This window comes from Aedes albopictus, chromosome 3 (assembly GCF_035046485.1).
Source record: "Aedes albopictus strain Foshan chromosome 3, AalbF5, whole genome shotgun sequence".
NCBI classification, from domain to species: domain Eukaryota; kingdom Metazoa; phylum Arthropoda; class Insecta; order Diptera; family Culicidae; genus Aedes; species Aedes albopictus.
This window is the reverse complement of record NC_085138.1, coordinates 325,717,542-325,740,954: the sequence shown is the minus strand read 5'-3', so window position 1 is coordinate 325,740,954 and position 23,413 is coordinate 325,717,542. Positions and strand designations below refer to the sequence as shown.

The window sequence follows — 23,413 nt, the reverse complement described above, 5'->3', positions numbered from 1 at the left end:
AAACCGTCTTATAGAGTGCTTAATTTTTACAATTTTTACAACTTGAACTTACTTTGTTTTCGTTTTGCGAAGCCTTGGAATTGAAACAATCGAACAATTTGTCGAAAAACTCAACAAATGTGGCCGTTCCCAACGCTTCTTGTGCCAACTCTTCAGTTTCGACATAAAATTGAATTCTAATCTAATCTAATCTAACACATACGCAGCCATTAATCGCTTCTTCAACATTCGGGTTTGAATCCTCTACACGTTCAGTCAACAGCTCCATTTGATTCGCTTCAACTGTTTCTCCTTGACAGGGTGCAAAATGTTCATAGTCATTGACTGAAATCAGCACGAATTTGAATGATTCTGCACTGAACATTCAAAACTAACAAATTCATTTTCGCTCTCCCTCTTCACACAGTCAGTCAATTCGTAGTCATTGAATATGAAGCCGATCGAGAAACATCTTCATAATTACCTACGTTTATGGCTACGATTCCATCCAAAAACACTCCACAACAATCAAATGGGAAAAGATCTGTGTAAAGCACCGTTAAATGTAATTGAAACGTTAATATTTTATCGGCAATTTAACACTTTGTACGATGTTTACAAATATTCATTGACTTTCATTCAGTTGACAAATGAGTATCGAGCAGCTGAATATGAATACGCAGGCAAGTGAATGAAAATTTCCGCACGGTGAACTTCAACTCGTCTGCTCGAAAATTTTGCGCCCTGCTCCTTGACCACGATCGCTACTGCTTACATCTTCATCGGTGATGATCACATCCCGGCTAATGAAAATCTTACCAGTCTGCGGGTCGTACAGTCGATAGCCCTTGGAATTTGCCGCATATCCAACGAACAAGCATGCTTGAGACTTCTTATCCCATTTCTGTCGTCTTGTCTTCGGTACGTATACCATCGCCGCAGACAGACGTTCTAGCTCGAACAAATTTATTCAAATTTTCTATGTAAATTTTCACTAGCGACACCTAGGCAACCGATTGCCACAGTGCAGTCGCGTGCAGTTGACAGTTTGAGAAACCACGTGCTTCCAGCCGTTTACTTACCACCCAATTTACCACCCACCGAAAAATAAAATCAAAACAAACACTGTCAAAATCATTCCTACATGTGCGTCACATTCACAAAGATTTCCCAATGCGAGTGAAGTTCATCCAAATGCAGTTTTATTCAAGCAAATGTATGTAGAATAAAAGTACTAATGTGTAAAATATTTTACAAGAGTCCTGCGCTAATTTGTGCAAAAGATTTTAGACATTAAATAAAAGTCATTTACTCTGCACAAATTATGTGGAAACATTATTAGCGTGCAACACGTGCGGTCTTTTCCCGCCATCCGGCTGGAAGACGACCGTGGTGACAGTTGTTGGTGCAACGCACATGTGAGGCAGCGATTGAATATGAACGTCGCTAACGCCATCTGTTCGCTGATTGCCACTTGGCGATTTGTGGCGGCCATGTTTTTTACACAAGCTGCTGAGTCAAACTTGAACGTCTGTCTGCGCCATCGCTTTCGCGCCGAACGCTCGCAGGTGTGACAAATCCGGTCGTACTTGAGTGAACTTCTCCTCTGGCGTAACGGTGACTCCTTTGGTAGGTGACCTATTTATAAGGTAAACTGCAGTACTGACAGCTTCTGCCCAAAAACGTTTGGTCAATCCCGCGTCGAACAACAAAGCCCTAGCTCGCTCCACTATCGATCGGTTCATCCTTTCTGCTAAACCATTTTGTTCTGGATTGTAGGGTACCGTTGTCTCGTGGGCAATACCGCTTTCCCGGACGTAGCGCTCGAAATTCGTTCCTATATACTCCTTTCCATTGTCGGTTCTTAATCGCTTCAGTTTCTTACCGGTTTGTGTCTCAACGAAAGCTTTGAAATCTTGAAAGGCAGCCAGAACTTCTTTCTTCGACTTCAAAAAATATACAAATGTCTTCCTGCTGGCATCATCAATAAACGTAAGAAAGTATTTGCTTCCTCCAATCGATATCGTCTCCATAGGGCCGCAAAGATCGGAGTGAACCAACTCCAATACTTCTGTCGCTCTTCTCCCCTTCGCGTGGACTACACCAATGAAAAGCCTCCAAGTAATCCGTGCGTTCCGTGTATTGAAGGAAAACATCAGCGTCTACCATTCAAACCGAAGGGGAGAAGAGCGACAGAAGTATTGGAGTTGGTTATTTTGAAAATACTTCGTTTGAAAAAATCTTCAAGCTTGTTGTCTACTGTAACTAGCAACCGTAGCTATGGTGCGTGTGGCCCATAACCTGTTAGTAAAGACACGTCTGGTTGTGAACAGGTTTGAACAAGGAATGATTTATTGGCATTATTAAATTCATGGCTTACTTCAATTCAACAAAACCTTTTGGTTACATTTACACTGCGTTGGTCATTTACGTCGTAGGTTTCCCAACGCGTTGGATTCAGAGCGCCAATACCCGAGACCATGAGTACTACAGCCTCTGTTGCTAGGACCATTGGGTCGTTCTTTTGAATTTTACGGTTGTTTCCAATGGATGGAAACCCCACAAAAGTATCGCTTTTGGCGTTATATGTCATTTCAGCTTTTAACGACATTCCATCAATGGATAAGACGACAGCCTTTTCCGCTTTGTTAAAGCCTTTTATTTTAGAACCCAAGCGGTTCAACAGAGAAAAATTCAGCCCTGATGTCATTGTGCATCCAGAATTCCATCTTCCAATAGTTGACTTGTTGGGCAAATTCAAAACTTTCGCCCGTTGCATATAACGAAATGCCGCCGGTCCTGCAAGGTAGGCCCCACGAGAAAATTTTTTCATTTGTGGACTATATCGACGTCCTTTCGGCTTCCTTGTTGAGTTTAGTAAACTGTTGTGTAGCACAGGGTGGTTCTTTCTGACACGTTCGCCCAATGAAGTATCGCTGGATTTAGTTTTCCGAAGCTGCTTCAGTTCCATTTTCAACTTTTTAATTGTTTTCTTATTTCTTTTCATTGCTTCAAGCCTCCATTTACTTTTTCTTTCAGTCTGTTGGTTAGTTTTTCGACATTCCCTTTTTGTTTTTTCTAATTCTTCTCGCAGTTGAACAGATGTTTTCTTCTCCTCATAAAAAAGCTTTTTATAGTCCGGAATGGACTCGGAATTAGTGTCATCATTTGACCAATGCTGGACAAAGGTATCCGAACTTGAATTCCACTGTAAAGAAGGTGTATCTAATGCATACAGTGGAGAACGCTTGTCAGAATTTGACTGAACCACATCGGAATAGTTGCTCTCAATTAGCGTTGTCGGTGGTTCCGGTACAGAATCAATCGAACTTGATTCGTAAACGTTCAGAAACTCTGGATCTGCCGGTTCAATGCTTAGCAGTACCGTTGAAAAGTGACATTCGTCCGGTTGGCACGGTAAAGTTCCAGGTCCTGGTTGTGCAACGTCTGCATCGTCCAAGTACTCCAAATCGTAGTATTCAAGTTCGGGAGTGTTTTCGTCTGATGATGAGCAGTCGAGATACTCGACTTCGTCTAAAATGTCATCTTCTTGCAGGTGATGGCCAGATTCGTCTGAGCAGGTGAGCGAGGTAGCGCTTACTTCTACGGGATAACACGGGATGATGCCTTTACGCAGTCTATTCGAAATAAAGCATTTTCAATACTCTTGTTGAATACAAACTAGTTTTAGTAACTCTACTTACCCTTGCTGGGGACGGATGCTGTTATTGAAGTCCGAAGAACTGAAGTGGTCAGAACACAGAACTCGTTTTTTAACAGCGTCTGGTCCGCCTTCAGAAAATTCTATCGCCAGCAGCTTGGAGTGGCAGAATGACACCCATTGTGCGCACCTATTTTGACGGTTTAGACACAATTAAAACTTGAGTTCAATCTTTATTTATATCTTTCATTAAATTGACATACCTTTGGCCGTCACGGGGAAACCTGAAGAAGGATTTTGCACAGCTTTCTCCTTCTCGATTCGGACAGGTGATAAACTCACATTTGCGTCCCATTTTCCAGAAAAATCAAAACAAACAACACATTTCCGATCTCACCAATACTAATAACAGCTTTGAGTCATGCGATGCAGCATGGCTGTCAAATGTCATGATAGACGCCTGTGGCGCTGCAAGCGGGAGATTTGCGAACTAATAATATTTGAATAAGTCGTTTTTTCTCGCAACGATGAGCATGGAATAGAGTGAGACGTCTGTTTGTCTGTGGATTAGGTATTTGTATTTTATTATTATATTATAGTGACAGTTTACCTATCGACGTTTACGGATGCCACAGCGGGGCTTTCAAACTCTGGATACATCTCGCCCAGGATGATATCGAACAAACAGTACATTAGGTGTTTGTTCAACACCGGCGATTGCAGCACGTTGGCCACATTTCCTAGCCCGGCGCGGAGGTCCTCCAAACGTTTGCGAGCTTCCTGTTGCCTTCGAAGCAGCTCCGCTGGCGTTGGTTCCGGAAGCTTTTTGAGGAAGATAATCTCCCTCAGCAGATTGATGAGGGCGGCTAGGCGCGATTCTTTCAGTCCTACGCGTAGCAATCGCGCTATTGCAGTGTGAATTAACGTGTCCACGGTTTTACGAGAAACGCAACAGAAGGCCAAAGCCAGGCGAACCAGCAGAATCGGTGCGTTGAGAATTTTTACCACTGTAGGGAGGAAATACAGCTCGTATCATTATTTTGCGTCGGATCTTGCGTTGCCGATCACTTACGTATGTAGACTAAGCATTGCGATGGTCCACGAACGCTGTGCGACAGAAGCGTAGTTGTGTGCGTGTTCTTCGAACCCGCCTTTTGATCGAACAGCTCTCCAAATACCACACTTTCTCCCGGTTTTTTGAATTTCTTCTTCGTTGTACTTTTTACTTCTATCACATCCTCGCCAATATCGGGACTGAAAAAGTTTGGAAATTTCACTATGTTCATTCCAACAAATGCTCCAAATGCTAACTAGACTCAACAATTTACCTCTGTTCAATGGAATGCATGAATGTAGTCATGAAGGCGTCCAAGCTCTGGCCTTTCTCCTTGCGGAGCTTCTGCGTTACTGAGCTGTATATGGTATTGTTCTGCGGTTGACTGTCCGTCAGGGCATCCCAAACGGTAGGAGCCTCTGTGGCTTCGATCGGAGCACCATCAACAGCACCGCGGATCACCTCTTTGAATTTCGAACTTAGCTTCGTTCCAGAACCTCCACCGCCCTCCGGTAGTCTGTAGGATAGGACAAAAATAAAATATGTTTGGAAAACGCCAACAGTGATTGATTTTAATAAAAAATACGTGGAAGATTCAGCACTTCTCTTCCACAACTAACAATTGGCAGTTTGTCTTGGTTCGTCGTTGCATCGCGTCGTCGTCCTGTGTGCGTGCTTTTAGAGATAAAAAAAAACTAGTTTTCGTGCGAGTCGATCATGTGATGCCAGCAGCGGATGACATTTCAGTCTGTCTTGGTAATAGAGGTAATAAACTATAGAGGAAGAATGTCGCTGGCGTCGCTGCCGAAACATCTCTTGCTGGCGGAGATAGGCGAAAAATAGGAGCGAAAAAGTATGCAGTTTGACAGATAGATACCCGACATGTTTGCGAGCGAGAACAAAGGGAACAGCAGCGACATTCGTCCTCTATAGTTTATTAACTCTATTGTCTTGGTTCGTCTTTTGCATCGCGTCGTCGTCCTGTGCGCGTGCTTTTAGAGATAAAAAAAAACTAGTTTTCGTGCGAGCCGGTCGTGTGATGCCAGCAGCGGATCAAAGTATCTAAATACCAAGGTAAGAGATTCCCGCTAATATTCACGGATTAGTGAGAAAAGGAAAAAAGCAAAAAATAGTTATGAAATTTGCGCTGATTTGTATGGGCGCATCACTATTTAGCAAACTTTCTTAAGAAATTAAGCACTCTCATCATAGAAGCAATTATTTAATTGCATCTTACTGGATTAAAAGTGACTTCCATGCAATAAAACAGGAAATATCGCCATTTGAAAATCGGTAACAATTTTTTTTAATTGGTTCTAAACATATTTTTTCAGCATTTAGAAACATCCAAACTACTAAAACTTTACAAACTTTGCTGAAATAATGACATTTTAGTGTAAAAACTAGGGGTGGGTAATGTCTGAGACATAACCGCAATGTTGACGTAGGACAAAGGCTGGAATGAGGTTCCGACTTTTATATATTAAAATGGGCCCTTTAATTTGAAGTCTTAAATCAGCTGATTTTTCGTGTCATTGTTGTCCGACCTTCGTAAATAAATGCATAACGGATTTATCACATAAAAGGCCTACACAATGTATGCTGGCAAAATTCAATTCGGCGGAGTGATGTGTTGATTAAAGTTGTTACCTATGTGATCCATTTCACTGAACGCATTCATAAGATGTTTATTAGTTAAACCTTCCGTAACTCGCGCGGTTGGCCATCACTTGAGGGTTGAGTATTATTTTATTTTGAAGATAAATGTTCAACCGTAGTTTGAAAGAATTTTCATCGAAAGGAAAGAATGATTATAATATTGAAAGGCGTTAAGCCATAGCTTCCCAAACATCATATTGCGATCGCAACAATCATTAAAATAACTAAAATTGCCGCTATGAAATGAACAGATGGCGCAACCGTCGCCATGTGTATTTGACACAACTCAATTGCTGTTAACGAAATTTTAGATAATTTTGATTGCAGTTTCATGAAATATTCTAGATTTAACAATACGTTGTATAGTTACGCGAACAACAATTAGAGGCCGGCTATACTGTTGCTAAGTTTTCAGTCTGTCGCTTTTAATTATCCGATTCATAACTCTGGAGGAATAATTTTCACTGGTCCTGAAAAGGACCTTTTAAATAACAGGAGATTTCGGCAAGACAATTGAAAATTATCCGCACTGAATGCTGGAAGCCATCGAAAACTGCCATCGCTTACTGCCGTGGATGAGATACCTGGTTCTATCAGCTAAATAGCCGAGTCATCGCAGGATTGGTGCGCAGCTGCGGAGGTGACATCCGTTCCCTTTGACTGATCCAACGAAAATGATGGAAGAAAACAGAGGTCACTGCTTTTATTCCCCTTGATTAGTAGATTAGGCTCCTCCCATTTGGCTGGCTTTCCAGTTTATTTTGTTTGCATGACCCGCCCCGAATGCTCCAGACGCATCAAGCAACTAACCAACCGAGAAATGAGCAAATTTTCATTGAACGGATTGGATAATTTCGATTCACCACCAGCGGGTAACCAAACGATCAAGCGCAAACCGACATTCGGTTCTTCAGATTTGTGCTCTAGAAAATTCTAGGTGTGGCTTCGTCATATATTCACCTTCGAACATTTTCGAAAAATGTTTAAACTTAATTTTATTTAAACAATGTTTCACGCAAAATAGTTCGGATAGAATAATGCGTTGTAAAATTCCGGGTGGAACCATTAGGCCATTAGTGACCGGCTTCATCATTATTGCTGGGCCACCAAGTATTCAATCTTTCACTTCTCAATTGCACCACACTTTTCTCGTTCGATGGAATGAAATTAGCTGATTCACAAACTCTTAAGGAATAATTAACGGTGGTCCTGAACAAGACCGTTTGATTAATTGACGATTTTAGGAACGAAATGGCATGAATTCACCATGTCACGCAATGCGTGTTGGTTTTCTCCGTGCTGAATGATAAACGCCACCGAAAACTGGACCGCCGTGGATTACAATAATGACCAGTTTCACTATTGCTGGCAACGATGCTCTGTCTTTTGCTTTTTGGTTGCACTACTACATCTCGATCGATGTTGGAAATTATCCAATTAACTCTTGAGGAATCATTTTCGATGGTCCTGAAAAGGACCGGTTTGAATAATGGACGATTTTGATGCATTCACCATGCCATGCAATGCGTGTTGGTTTTCGCTGCGGAGTGCGGAGAATGCTGGACGCCGTCGAAAATTGGCCCACCGCCGCTGCCATGGATGCGATTCCAAGTGCTATCATCAGCACGATAGCCGAGAGTAGTCGCTGGGTTGTTGTGCTGCTGCCTTGCTGGAGGTGACATCCACCTCCAACCTCCTCGACTGATCCAACGAAAATGACGAAAGAAAACAGAGAACACTGCTTTTATACCCCTAGATTGGCAGATGAAGCTCCTCCCATTCGGCTGGCTTTTCAGTTAATTTCGTTTGCATGACCCGCCCCTTATGCTCCAGACGCATCAAACGATTAATCAACCGAGAAATGAGAAAATTTCCATTGAACGGATAATGTAACCAAAATATTAGATGATTTAGATCATTTTAATTTGGAAAATGAATTGAAACATTTTCACGCAAAATGGTCCGGATATGATAATGCGTTGCCAAAGTCCGGGTGGAACAATTAGACGTCATAATTGTTGCTGGCTGAGTCACCAAGCATTCAAAATCATTCACTTTTCGGCTGTACTACTTACACTTTTCCCGTTCGTTGGAATGGAATTATTCGATTCACAGCTCTTGAAAAATCATTTTCGATGGTCCTTAAAAGGACCGTTTGGATAATGAATAATTTTAGGAAGAAAATTAAATGAATTCACTATGCCACTATGCGTGTTTGTTTTCTCCGCACTAAATGCTGAACGCCACCGAAAACTGGCCCGCCGCTTGCTGCCGCGCATGCGATTAATGACCGGCTTTGCTTTTGCTGAGAAACGCCGCTCTGTCCTTGCATTGCACTACACCTTTCTCGATCGAGGGTGGAAATTCATCCAATTAACTCTTGAGAAATCTTTTTCGATGGCTCTGAAAAGAACCGTTTGAATAATGGACGATTTTGATGAATTTACAATGCCACGCAATTCGTGTTGGTTTTCTCCGCGCTCAACGCTAGACGCAATCGAAAACTGGCCCGCCGCTTGCTGTTGTGAATGAGATTCCTGGTGCTATCAGTACGATAGCCAAGTGTCGTCGCTGAGTCGATGTGCCGCTGCCCAGCTCGAGGTGTCACCTCGACGGTGGTCGAAATGGAACTGACGATCAGCTCTCGCATGATCGCATTCCTTCCTGCATCGTAGTTGCCCCCACGATGCGCACCAATCAGAGAGCGTTGGTATACTGAACGAGAAAATTTGTCCGCTACCCATATTTATAGATTTCAGCGATTTCAATGTCTAACTTTAAAACAACTTTTTAACTATTTATCAATGATTTTTAGGTTCACCGAATATTACAAATTGAACGCGGGAGTTTCATCTCTCGGATAACGGGATTTGTTTATCATTTCGTTCAGTGGGAAAGGTACTGTGAGCGTTTAAAATCTTTCACTCAAACGTAACGCTCTTGGTTTCATAAATTTTGAAATGACACCGGGTATAGAAAACAGAGACGTAGTCCTACGTCAAAACACCAACTTTTCATAACTAACGCAGATGTGTTGGTGAGTCTCATTTTTGACATTTGCGGGAATCTCTTACCTTGGGTATTTAGATACGTTGGCAGCGGATGACATTTCAGTCTGTCTTGGTTCGTCGTTGCATCGCGTCGTCGTCCTGCGAGCGTGCTCGTCTTCGTACGGGGCGGTTAAGTGTTTTTTGGAGGCAAAGTGGAAGTGCCGCTTTTTTCATTCGGATCGGCCGCGTCGTCGTCGACAATTTGAATGTGCACATCGTCGTACCCGTGTGTTGTTGTAGCGGTTCAGTGTGATTTCGAGGCCAGTTTGTGGAAGATGCTGCAGCACATACGCACTGGACACTTCGAAGTATGCTTATTGGTGAGCTCGTTCCATTTTATCACAATAATTAATGCTATAGGATGTATAAAATTCTGCACTGGGTTTTGTGTATTTATCTAACAAATATTGAAAAGTTCGTCACGTCATGTGTCGGCGCTAGTTCCAAATGCACATTTAGTTGGTAATAAATATTTTTCTTTCATTTTTTGCATGTACACAAAAATTTGAATGGTTCGTCATCTTCGGTGTCGACATTTGTAATATTTTAGCCCAAATGAATAAATGTTTTGACTCAAATAAACGTTGCATGAATTTCTGGATAAAAGAGAGAGTCGGTAAAAGATAGACGGCGATCCATGCGGTAAGATCTTTCTGATTTATTTATCCCGTGTTATTTTGTTAATACTTGTGAATCGATCGCGTTCAGCATTGTCTCGCGCGGAAACGCAAACTACAGATGCGTCGGTGTTTAGCATTGTGTTCTCCTTAGTTGCGAATGAATAACTTACGTAGGGTGAGTTTTGAGGCACAATAGATCGCGTTCGTCGTCCAAGGTTTAGAAGGGTATTTCTTCGCGAGCGCATTATTAATCGCGAATCAAAACATTACATTTGTTTACCACGTCGAAATCCTCAACACATCTCCATTTCCCCTGTCCAAACTCCTAGTGATTTCTCGTAGTAACGCAGAGAATTCCTCGGTTATTGGCCTAAGCGAGAATCACGTCATCATTTCCTTCCCTATCCTCAATTGACCTGCATTCGGACGCGGCCGGCGCTGGTATTGCTTATTGAAAAGTATTGGGATTGCAGCATTTACACAATGAAGAGAAAGCTAATCCCAAGCATCATCTGTTGGTTCTTTGTGTAAATGCAGATGTCCTTGCAATAACAGAGGAGCAACCGCGGGCGGTCAATCATGCTCATGCTCATGCTCAAATTACGTGGAAGATTCAGCACTTCTCTTCCACAACTAACAATTGCTTCAAATATGCTATAAATCACAAATGTATTACAGTTAATAACTGAAATATCAATCGTGCGTAAGAATTCTAAACGACTAATGCTCAAACTAAGTCATTCAATACTTCAACTTACTTTTTATCTGAGTTATCCTTAATATCTCTAGTCCCGTAGATCAATTCAAAGTACTCAAAAGTTTTGCTGAACTGTTTCCTCCATTTCTCCTCGAGTTTTTCTTTGATCCGTTCATGAGCTTCGTTCAGCGTAGTGGCGATCGATGATTCCTTCTCGTTCTTCATCATGTTTTGATACGTTTGAAGTAACTTTTCCGATTGTTGATGCAACGAGGACAGCTTGGTCGGATCGGTGGTGATGTGGGGGTCTTCTAATTCTTTGTTCAAACTATCTGATAATTCCAAATGAAAAGAAATTATTTACCAGTTGTCCGTTTGAGGACAAAAAAAGTCTTACCAACATCTAAATAGAATCGCAACAACTCAACCGATCCCTCCTTGATCAGAAACTGCATGAAGTAGTACAATTTGTCTTGATCTTCCAGAATATTTTCCTCTTCTACAATTGTCTTCACACCACATTCGACCTTTTCTCGACTTCTTTCGACGAAATCTTCTAAAATTTCCACCTTCTCGTAGCTTTGTTCTTTCGAACGGTTCGTTTCCTTTTGACGCTTATCGGTGGCGGCAATTATCAACAAGTTGATCAGATTTGGATCAGAGATCACATCCAACAGAGGAAGCAACACCCAAAAAGTCAACAACTCCTTGATCAAGTTGGAGAATATCTTACAGTTGATGTTCTCCTGGGTGAACAATCGAGGTATCATCACTTTGGCCACTCCCCTCAGGTAGCTTTGCTCTGCCTGTCGGTTGAGTACCGCCGGATGTATCGGGTACTGATCGGTGTGGAAAGTTTTCGCCAGTAGATTCATTGGCACATTGTTGACCAGCAGCATTTTGGCAATGATTTCATAATGAATAAAGAACGTCGGCAGCAAACGGGTAGTGATGACCGTAGGGGCGTCTAACTCTTTAGCTCGGATCAAAAGTCTACATAGAGCGTCACGCAAATTGCTCTTGATGTTCACGATGAATTCCTCGTCCGGCGATATTTGGGCATACCAATTACAAATGAACCCATCAAGTATGTGCGAGAAAAAATTATCAACAGCATCGTCGAGGTCCGGGTCGATAAGGAACCCTTTCCAGGGTTCGTGTATTACGGCATTTCTATTGTGACGAGGGCATTTCTCATTGCCGCAGACGTCGCATTCCAATGCGTTTTGTGGATCCTGTAAAAGGGAAATTTATATTATTAATTTGGAGAGTTACAGTTGCAAATCAGACTCTTTATAGTAAAGTTATGGCTTTGAAAAAAAAAAGTACTTTTAAGTATTCACACTTGTTTACAATTTAATCAGGTATATTCAGAGGGTAGGCAACATTGTTGGGACAGACAAAAATGTCAATTTGAGCTTTCAGTAGGGTTGGGGCTAGTAATGGAACCTGCGCCTATATTGGGGCCCTCGCAGTAATACCCAAATATAAATGCCCGAATCAACTGATTCCGGGCAACTTCCATCGGAAGAATATTAATTATATTGCTGCACAGCAGTTCCTGGCAAACGGATAGCCCAGTAACCACTAAAATCTGTTATTTCAATCAATTAATATAGTCACTCAAAAGGATCCACTATAGGCACATTTAGAAGGGTCCACTATAGGCAAGGCACAGTCGGCAGCGAGGCAAATAACATGGAAATCAAAAGGGGGGTCCACTATACCTACTGCCCCCATTTACACAACAGTCCCATGTGAATAGGAAACCCAGCAAACATGAGACTGTTATGCGAATAGGGGCAGTATAGGCGTTAAGATATTTTGTAAATAATCCTATAATGGTTTTCGGTGGGGTCCAAGAGGGGACATGAAACCTGTCATAAAACTTCACTCTGGGACAATCCATTGAAATTACATTGCTAGAAAGCCGCAGAAGTAATTTTCAATGGCCTAAAGGGTCTATTACTAGCACCCAGGCCCTACTATCGAAAACGACACTGAACTAGGTACTCACATAATCCTTGTATCCGAAGAAATCCTTCACCTTTTGAAGGTAATGTCCGACGCGATCCTTATGGTTCAATGTAATTACTGCTGCAACGCAGCCATTGATGAAAAACGCCACAATAAAAAGACCCAAGATAGAGCTGAAAATAATCAATAAATCAATTTATTGATGGCATACAATATACAAATCCATCTTATCGCTCACCTGACATAGCATCCGACAATCACGGATAGCGAAATAATGCTCAATCCTACCATTCTAGCTACGTCATCCTGATAGAATTTTAGCAGCACTTCCTTTACATGATAAAACAGCATATCGAGTGTAAAACAGGGCTGCAGGTACCTTTGTTACTTCCGTCTATCCAGACAAATCGATATGATGTGCACTTGCACTTGGCGCTGTGTCTACAACGCCAACAACATTATGCTTTCACTTTTTGTCGCGGAACATTGACACCAATTATCACTATGAGCAATTATGACTCAGCTCAAACTGTTTAAATCATTAGGATAGGTAATGAAACAAAGGTTTGGATGGTCTAAATTACGAGGTACTGGTTTGTCTAAGCTACAAAATTTGTATATTTGTATATTTAATATAGCGCATTTAGTTCACCACTGGACTATCGCACTAGTTTTCACGAGTGCGAAAACGCTAATAAAAGTGCGCGATTGCATCAAATCAACTCGGTGTCTTCAGAGCACTTGTTCACCATAGTTTGAAGAAATAGTGCGCCGAAGACATCAACCTGATTTGATGCAAACGCGCACTTTTATTTACGTTTTCGCACTTATGAAGTCTCAGTTCGCAGTCCAGTGGTGAACTAAATGCGGTATATAAATGATTAAAATTTGTAAACAAACAAAACATGTCATTCGCCTTGTTGACGGATGCACTCTACTTGGATGTGTGCGTGAAATCGACATGCAGTCAGTCAACCTATTATATCCCAATGTTCAAATTTCATAATGTTCAAAATAAGATTTTTTTGTGAATGAATAAATCAAGCATAATTTTTCAATCCGACGTAACTCGAGAATGTAAACAAATCCGGGTTACCTGCTGCATGCATGATTCATAAAGCAAATTGAAGAACCCACATCACTGTTTGATGATTTATTGCTTAATTTGTTTAACTAAGCATATTTTTCGAAACGACGTATCTAACTATTTTGATGTTTACAACTTTACTGATAGATACACCGTTTTGATATATGAGAAAACCAAACGACGTATCTAGCCAAAATCAAAAGTAACAGATACACCAAACTGGCACCATACAAAAGCGACGTATCTGGCATGACGTATCTCTGACCAACCCGGTGTATGTGTATTTTTGTCAAAATTCATTGTGAAAATGATATGGAATGAGTAGGTTTTGTTTCTTACCTAGTGCGTGCTATATCCCTGGTGATGTTAAGCACGAAAAAACTTATGAAAAGTCTTTTTATAAAAAACTATTTTAGTGAAATGGTCGTCAACATTGACCATGAATTTACTCAGATCAGTGAAAAAGTTAGATACGACGATTTGAAAAATTATGCTTGAAATATACTTGGCCTGCACGGTAACCCTCAGTTACCCAGATTGGTGTCAAAGCGACCCAGATTGAGCAAAACTGCAGTTACTCTAATCTGAGTAAAGGCACCTTTACTCAAATCTGGGTTACCGATGTTGGTGGCAAAATCTGGGTAAACGGTACCCAGCTCCTCCGGGGCCTTCATTTTGTTAATTCTGGAGCTCGATTTGAATAGGTCGTATGTGCTTTCGTCGATATAAAATTCGATCAGTTTATTTTAGCAATGGTAGAAATATGGATAATATTTCGATGGCTTTGAATGATAAAACCGAAAGACTGTTTTGTAAGTGTTGTGGTCAACAGAACTGGATTGGCAACACTCCCGGTTGCACAACTACTCCCGATGGGCTCACCGATGACAGAGAAAGCTGTCACTCGTGTGAGGAAGATGTTTTGATTGTGACAGTTCAGTTTTAAGATTGTTTTGTGTCGCGTGATAGTTTTAACGTTCCGTAATAAAATTGTTAAGTTTTAATCACGTACGCGTTTTATTTCGGTTCGTCTTTTTCGTGAATCGTCCACCGTTGTCCGAACAGTCGTGCGATACAAAAGTGGCGACGAGTTTGTGCGAATTGTTGGTATTTTTCTTGTGATCGAGTCATCTCAATATAACCCAACATTTCGTCACCCGCGCGTAAACGGAGGAAAAGAAGCTACAGTGCGATGGAAGAAGGACGTGATCCGCGGGATGTAGACCGACCGCAGCAGTTCCTGAATCAACAGCAGCAGCCGCAGCCGTTGAATATGCAGCAAGGAGCCACGGGTCCACAGATCCTGCGTGATGGTGATCAACAGCAGCAGCTCCCAAACCAGCAGCAGCAGCTGGGAGCCGCAACCCATCATCAACAGTTCGTTCCCTCTGGACAGCCATCGTACGTTCACACTTCTCCTCAGCAGCACGGGATAGGCCAATCGGAGCTCAGTCAGGTTGTGACAGCAATGCAGCAAATGATGGGCCAAATGTTCCAGATGATGCAACAAAGTGATGCTCGCCATCAAGAGCTGATTCGTACTCTAACGGCATCGAGAGATCAGCAAGCGCCCTACAATCCGGAGCAAATCCTCGACTCTTTGGCGAACAACATAAAGGATTTTCGTTATGAACCGGACAGTAATGTAACATTTGCGTCTTGGTATACTCGCTACGATGAGTTGTTCGAAAAAGATGCTTCCAGATTGGATGATCAAGCGAAGGTGAGGTTACTGCTGCGCAAACTGGGACCAGTTGAGCACGAAAGATACGTGAGCTTCATTCTTCCCAGACTACCGAAAGACTTCTCCTTCAGTCAAACGGTCGAGAAGATGAAGAATCTCTTCGGAGCAAAGGAGTCTGTGATAAGTAAGCGCTACCGTTGTCTACAAATCACCCGAAATCCTACCGAAGATCACGTAGCCTATGCCTGTAGGGTAAACAAGGCTTGTGTAGAGTTTGAGCTCGGTAAATTGTCAGAGGAGCAGTTTAAGTGCTTAATATACGTCTGTGGTTTAAAATCCGAAAGCGATGCCGAAATCAGGACCCGGCTCCTTTCGAAGATCGAAGAAACCAACGATGTTACACTTGAACACCTTTCCAACGAATGCCAGCGTCTCTTTAATCTAAAACACGACACTGCTATGATTGAAGGGCCAGCTTCTTTCGATCAAGTGAATGCTATCAAGTACAGCAGGAGGCAGTACAACATTCGTGAAGAAGATTCACCTGACCAGCGTTCGAGTGACGGTGACGGAAAACCCTATTCGCCGTGTTGGTTCTGTGGTGGATTGCACTTCAACCGTAACTGCAGCTATAAACAACATAAGTGTTCAGATTGTGACCAATTTGGGCACCGCGAAGGATATTGCAGCAGTGCAAACAACGCACGGAAAACTAAAAAGAAGAAGCAGAAGAAACGATCGGTGGACAGCAAGGTGGTAACAGTGGACGTATGCAGTGTACAGGATCGGCGAAAATTTGTTACGATCAGCCTGTGCGGAACACAAATCCAGCTGCAGCTTGACACTGCCTCGGATATCACCGTAATTAGCAAGGAGCTTTGGACGACAATTGGGAGTCCGGTGTTAAAACCATCGACGGTCCACGCGAAGACCGCCTCAGGAAACATTTTGCCGATCGAGGGCGAATTTCTGTGCGACGTTTCTATAGGTGCAACTACACGGAGCGCGGTGGTCAGAGTAACAGAAAAGCCGATAAAACTCCTTGGGACAGATTTGGTCGACTGTTTCAATCTTTGGTCAATTCCGATGGACAGTTTCTGCTGCAATATATCTTCCTCTCCGGCGTCTCTGCAGACGCTGAAGTCGACGTTTCCTGAAGTTTTTAGCGGAGATCTTGGCTTGTGCAACAAGGCGACCGTCAAGTTCGAGTTAAAGCCAAGTTGTAAACCAGTCTTCTGCCCCAAGCGGCCTGTCGCGTGTAACGAGATTGAATAACTGGCAACATTGTCACATCTGGTGAAGTCTCCCTTCTGGAGCTTTAGTTAGTTCGTGCTAGGCAGTAAGCCAAGAAGGTTGTACAAATAAATTACTTCGTGTAACCGCTAAATTCCGTGTTTTATTCGTACGGTTGTACCACTTCTTACATGGTGTCAGAAGTGGCGGGCGCGGAATCGCGGAATAGTGTCGTGAAAATCGTCGTGAGTTGTTTGAAAAGCGGAGTTTTGTTCATTCGCAATCTTTGCGAAAAAGTGCAAACTTGAGCGGACAGGTTCGAGAACGATCAAGTTGCCGGCGTATGTATTAGTGCCGTGCTGTGGAGTGCACGAAAAGCTTTGCACAGATAATTGACAGTAAACTGCACGAAAAGCGCCGATCTCGATGTTGACAGTTTGGGAGGCGTAAACAAACGGAGCCGGAGTAAAAATTCGCTACAGGCATGGATCAACGATTGCCGCAACCATTGGACTGCTCAAACTTGGCCAGGGAGTGGCCCAAATGGAAACAGCAGTTCTACATCTATATGATCGCCAGTAACAAAAACGCGGATGTGGAGCGCAATAAAATTGCAACTTTCTTGTGGCTCATTGGCGAGCGCGGAGTGGAAATATACAACACACTGTTTCCAAACTCTGGCGATGTTGACAGTATGTTTGGAGTGGCGACCGCTAGTAATGTTGCTGCTGGGGCTGGAGCTGCTGCTGTGGGTGCTGCTGGAGGTGCGTCTGCTGCTGGTATTTCAACAGGAAATGTGAGTGCGGCTGGAAGTGGTGGGCAAAATGTACAACGTACGCTGGCGAATGTTATCACAGCGTTCGACGCCTACTGCCTTCCGCGGAAGAATGTTGCCATGGAGGCATTCAAGTTCAATATGATAGTCCAGAAAGAAAAGCAGACGTTTGCGGATTTTGAAACAGCACTCCGAACTCAACTTGCGTACTGTGAATTCGAATGCTCTGCATGTCATGCGTCGTATGCTGATCGAATGCTACGTGATCGGATCATTATTGGCGTTCAGGACAAGAAGCTTCAACTGAAGTTACTGGACGGGAAGGACGAACCTTTGCGAAACGTGGTGGAGACATGCAAGATATATGAAGCGGCGGCTGAGAACAAGCAAATTCTGGATAACAAGGGACACAGTGAACTGCACGTCGTTGTGGAAGAACAAGTAAAGGAAGAAAAGGAAGCGGTGACAGTCATCAAGAGTGCGGCATGTTACAACTGCGGTCAGAGTTACAACGAAAGACATCGCCTTGTCTGCCCGGCGAGGAACGTGAACTGCGACGCCTGTGGACGACGCGGTCATTTCAAACGATGCTGTAGAATGACGAAAACAGAACGAGGAGGAAACCGAGACGTCCGTAGACTGGTCGACAAGCGTAAGCCGAGCAAAGAGCTTGTGCATACTCTCAACTGGCGTGAATCAGGTAAAAGTAGATTAAGTGAGATTAGCTCAGCTGAATCTAAGGTAACATCACACTGTACGTCTAATTTGCTTTATAGAATGAGTTCGAATTGTGGCATCGCTAGAGTATCACGCGTCAGGTGGACAAAGCGGTATTTGGTTGAAGACTATCCAGTGGATTTTAAGCTGGACACAGGAGCTGATGTGAATTGTATTCCGATGAAGTGCGTGAAACGGTTGAATGTCCCCTTCGTGAATGATGCCTCTGTGCCTAATGTCGTTGATTATAGTTCGAATAAAGTAAATATCCTTGGTCGTATTTCTCTACCTTGTGTTGATCCTGATAAGAACGTTTCTCACACTGCAAGCTTTTTGGTGGTTGATGATTCTTTTGAACCCATACTGGGTCTTGAGACATGCGTGGCTTTTGGTTTGATCGAGCGTCTGAACGCAGTTAGGTCTTTTGCAGAGCTCCCCGAAAGTAAAACAGAGTTTGTGCAGCAAAATGAAACAGTTTTTGAAGGTCTTGGTAAATTTCCAGGAACATGTTCCATTGTCCTAAAAGAAAACTCGGTACCAACACTGCACTACAAGAAACGAATCCCTATGAGTCTTCACGAGCGTTTGAAGGTTGAACTAACGTCTATGGTTGAACAAGAAGTCATTTGTCCAGTGGATTATCCGACAGATTGGGTTAACAATATGCAAATCGTTGAAAAGCCAAACGGTTCTCTTCGGATCTGTCTTGATCCAAAACCGCTAAACGCTTGCATTAAAAGGGAACACTTTTTGATTCCGAAAATCGAAGATATACTCAGCCGCTTGAATGGAAAGCAGGTTTTCACGGTATTGGATCTACGTAATGGTTTTTGGCAGATGGAGCTAGATTCTCAAAGCTCAGATTTGACTACATTCATGACTCCGTTCGGTCGTTTTCGTTGGAGGCGGGTTCCATTTGGCATCAGCAGCGCGCCTGAGATGTTCCAAAAACGAATGGTTCAGTTGTTTGGGGATATTGAGGGTGTCGAAGTATACTTTGATGATATGTTAATTGCGGGAAAGGATTTCAAAGAACACGATGAAATCTTGTCGAAAGTTCTTCAGCGAGCTCGGGATAACAACATTAGGTTCAATCCATCAAAAATTCAGTATCGCACAAATGAAGTTAAATTTATGGGCCACATTACATCCAACGGTACAGTTTCGCCAGATTCGGCGTACATACAAGCAATTATCGACATGCCTAAGCCTTGTTGTAAATCAGATGTTCTCCGTATCCTCGGGCTTTTGAAATACCTAAGCAAGTTTATCCCGAATTTCTCACAGCGCACTGCGAACCTGCGTAACCTAACCAGAAATGATGTTGAGTGGAATTGGACGAATGATCACGATCATGAGCTAAATGATCTTCTCGTTTCCATAACAAAATCACCTGTCTTGACACTATTTGATGCCAATAAGGAAGTCATTGTACAAACCGATAGCTCAAAGGATGGTCTGGGTAGCGTCATTATGCAAGATGGGAAACCAATCGCGTTCGCGTCTCGAACGTTGTCTAAAAGTGAACAGAAATGGGCTCAAATCGAGAAAGAGTTGTTAGCCATAGTCTTTGCTTGTGAGAAGTTTCATCACTATTTGCATGGCCGTCGATTTGTAGTACAATCAGACCATAAGCCATTGGAGGCTCTAGTGAAAAGGGATATAGATGACGTAACCCCTCGACTTCAGCGTATGTTTTTGCATCTGCTGAAATATCCGGGCATGGAAGTAGTTTACACTCCGGGGAAAAACTTGCTTGTTGCTGACTGTCTATCCAGGGCGCCTCTTCCAGATGATGCTGATTTTTGCGAAGAATTAAGCGGCATGATTCACACGGTCTCTCAACAGGTATGTTTCTCGGCTGATAATTACCATTATTATGTCGAGAAATTTGACAGTGACGAAAGGTACCGTCGTATTGCATATTATGTAGAAAATGGGTGGCCTGCCTATCATCAACTAGACGACTTGGGCCAGCTTTTCTATAAGCATCGGGACTTGCTACACTATGAAAATGGGTTACTATTCAAGGAACATCGGTTGGTCATCCCTACTGTGATGCAGAAGTGCATTTCTAACTGGCTGCATGCGCCGCATTTGGGTATTGAAAAAACACTAGCTCGAGCTCGATCGCAGTTTTTCTGGCCAGGTATGACAGCTGATTTGACTGAACTTGTTAAAAGTTGTCGCATATGTGAAAAGTTCACAAGGAATTTGCAGAAGGAGTCCTTAGTTCAACCATCGCTGCCAGAGTATCCATTTCATCGCATAGGAGTAGACTTGTATGAATATGGGGGACGTGATTATGTGGCTATTATTGATGCGTACTCCGGGTATGTATTTTCCGAAAAGCTTCGTGAAAAATCTGCTCCACATGTTATTGAGGTTCTTGATCGCATCTTTTGCACGTATGGTTATCCGACTCAGGTTCGCTGTGACAATGTCCCATTCAATTCTGCCGCATTTGACTTGTATGCGAATAAGTGCAATATCGAGTTCAAATTCTCTAGTCCTCGGTATCCTCAGAGTAACGGATTGGCAGAGAAAGGTGTTGCTATTGTCAAAAACATTCTAAAACGTTGCCTTGAGCTAGGAGAGGTTGGGCTGTTTCAATATCGTTTATTGGAATACAATACTACTCCTGTTTCGAGCATGGGTCTTTCTCCAGCGCAATTGTTCTTTGGTCGGCAACTCAAATCTCGTCTTCCAATAGCAAAGGGATTGCTTGTTCATGCTGGCTTCAACAACAAAGAGATTAGGAGTAAGCTAGTCAATAAGCGTTCAAAGCAAAAATACTACTATGACAGATCGTCAAGAGATGTACCAGCGTTGAACAGGGGTGAAAAGGTGTTATTCAAGAAGAACGGTAAGGAGTGGCATTATGGTGAAATCGTACGAAACGCCAATGAAAGATCGTATGTGCTGAAGGATTCTTTCGGTAATCACTTCCATCGCAATCGACGTTTCATCACTCGAACGACAAATGAAGGTTTTAATCCAAGCGACGTTTTGTACGAAGAAGATGCACACAAATCGGGAAGTTATTCTAAAAATCAACCTTTTCCTGTGCGGGTAGATCCAGCAACTCCTGTGTCCCAGCAAAATGAGGCAAACACTCCCCCTCGTTGTATTCCACCACATGAACCCATTTTGTCAGATTGTGAATCTTCTGATTCATCGTGCTATCATGACACTCGTCAGGATAGCTTCGCAAGCGATTCTGATGTTGATGTCTCGGACGCCTCTTATCCAATAGATGGCAACCAATCCGCCTGTTCACAAACGCGTGATACTTCTCAGAGGTTTTATCAAACTAGAAGCGGTAGAACTGTTCGGCCACCGCGTAGATATGATTAGTTAGGATTCCTATCCCAAAAATCCTTTCCTATAATTTTTGTATCCAACTAACCCCGAGTCGCCGCGGGTGTTCGGCTACCACGTAACATAGTGTTAGGAAAACTTTGAATAATGATTATATAAATAATGCTCGAGAATAATTAAAAAAAAAGAAGAAAGCGTGTAACGAGATTGAATAACTGGCAACATTGTCACATCTGGTGAAGTCTCCCTTCTGGAGCTTTAGTTAGTTCGTGCTAGGCAGTAAGCCAAGAAGGTTGTACAAATAAATTACTTCGTGTAACCGCTAAATTCCGTGTTTTATTCGTACGGTTGTACCACTTCTTACATCGCGTACGCCATGCAGGACGCCGTCAATCAAGAGTTGGACAGACTGGAGCGGCTACAAATCATTACACCGGTTGATTACTCGGAGTGGGCTGCTCCAATAGTGGTCGTGCGCAAAGCGAATGGTGCAATCCGGATCTGCGGAGACTATTCTACTGGACTCAACTCTGCACTGCAGCCGCATCAATATCCTCTGCCTCTCCCAGAGGATATATTCGCTAAATTGGCCAACTGTAAAGTTTTCAGCCAAATTGATCTTTCAGATGCGTTTCTGCAAGTGGCGGTCGACGAGAAGTTTCGTAAGCTGCTAACCATCAATACTCACCGTGGACTCTACCTATACAACCGCCTTCCTCCAGGTGTAAAGATAGCTCCAGGGGCTTTCCAACAACTTATCGATACGATGTTGGCAGACTTACCAGGGACATCTGGATATCTCGACGATGTTGTTGTAGGCGGCAAAGACCAGGAAGAACATGACCGCAATCTTCGAGCAGTTCTCCAACGGATTAAAGATTTCGGGTTCACTATCCGACCCGAGAAGTGCTCCTTCGGTAAACCAGAAATCGACTATCTCGGGCTCATCATAGACGAAAACGGGTTGCGTCCGGATCCAGCCAAAGTTGAGGCGATCCGCAAGCTTCCGCCTCCATCCGAAGTATCAGGGGTGCGCTCTTTCCTTGGAGCGATTAATTATTATGGTAAATTCGTTCCTAATATGCGAGCGCTTCGCTACCCTCTCGATAGTCTCCTCAAATCCGATGCGAAGTTCGTGTGGAGTTCTGCGTGTCAACAGGCTTTTGATCGTTTCAAGCAGATCCTCACTTCAGATCTGCTACTCACACATTTCGATCCGAAGAAAGAGATTATTGTATCTGCTGATGCGTCTTCGGTCGGTGTCGGGGCAACAATTAGCCATAAATTTCCCGACGGCTCTGTCAAGGTTATACAGCATGCTTCAAGAGCACTTACTAAGGCGGAACAAAACTACAGCCAGCCGGACCGAGAGGGTTTGGCCATCATTTTTGCAGTAACAAAGTTCCACAAAATGATATTTGGCCGTAAGTTCCGTCTGCAAACTGACCACGCTCCACTTCTTCGTATCTTCGGCTCTAAGAAGGGCATTCCAGTGTATACGGCCAACCGTTTGCAGCGATTCGCCCTTACCTTGCTGCTTTACGATTTTGATATCGAGTACGTACCGACTGAGAAATTCGGCAACGCCGATCTTCTGTCTCGATTGATTAGTCAGCATGCAAGACCGGATGAAGACTACGTAATTGCCAGCGTTACTCTCGAGGAAGACGTCAGATCTGTAGCTGCGGATACGCTCAACGTTCTGCCCCTGAATTTCAAACTTGTTTCACAAGCCACCCAGGCAGATCCATTACTTCGCAAGGTATATCGGTACATTCAAAACGGCTGGCCACAGCCTGAGCAAATCGAGCCGGACATCAAACGATTCTACGCTAGACAGGAATCCTTCACGGTAGTGGACGGATGCATTTTGTTCGCTGACCGACTCGTTATTCCATC

At 43.1% G+C, this 23,413-nt stretch overlaps 2 protein-coding genes across 8 annotated transcripts in view; one reads left to right on the top strand and one right to left on the bottom strand.

The window, feature by feature from the left end:
• The window catches only part of LOC109623365 (low-density lipoprotein receptor-related protein 1), an 880,389-nt gene that overhangs the window by 140,040 nt on the left and 716,936 nt on the right, over positions 1-23,413 (top strand). The window lies entirely within an intron of this gene.
• Positions 4,206-13,324, bottom strand: LOC109623332 (sorting nexin-14). Its single transcript, XM_020077871.3, has 7 exons — positions 12,936-13,324; positions 12,738-12,870; positions 11,118-11,955; positions 10,782-11,052; positions 4,969-5,211; positions 4,713-4,894; positions 4,206-4,647 (listed from the first exon to the last, which is right to left on the bottom strand). The coding sequence occupies exons 1-7, from the start codon at positions 13,046-13,048 to the stop codon at positions 4,247-4,249; spliced, it is 2,181 nt and encodes a 726-aa protein (XP_019933430.3). The 5' UTR covers positions 13,049-13,324; the 3' UTR covers positions 4,206-4,246.

Excerpts from the sequence above, each read along its gene's own strand:
- LOC109623332 (XM_020077871.3), bottom strand. The coding sequence starts at position 13,048 with ATGCTGTTTTATCATGTAAAGGAAGTGCTGCTAAAATTCTATCAGGAT. Across the intron at positions 12,871-12,935 it reads ATTGTCGGATGCTATGTCAG|CTCTATCTTGGGTCTTTTTA; the intron begins GTGAGCGATAAG and ends GATTATTTTCAG. Across the intron at positions 4,648-4,712 it reads GCAATGCTTAGTCTACATAC|TGGTAAAAATTCTCAACGCA; the intron begins GTAAGTGATCGG and ends TCCTCCCTACAG.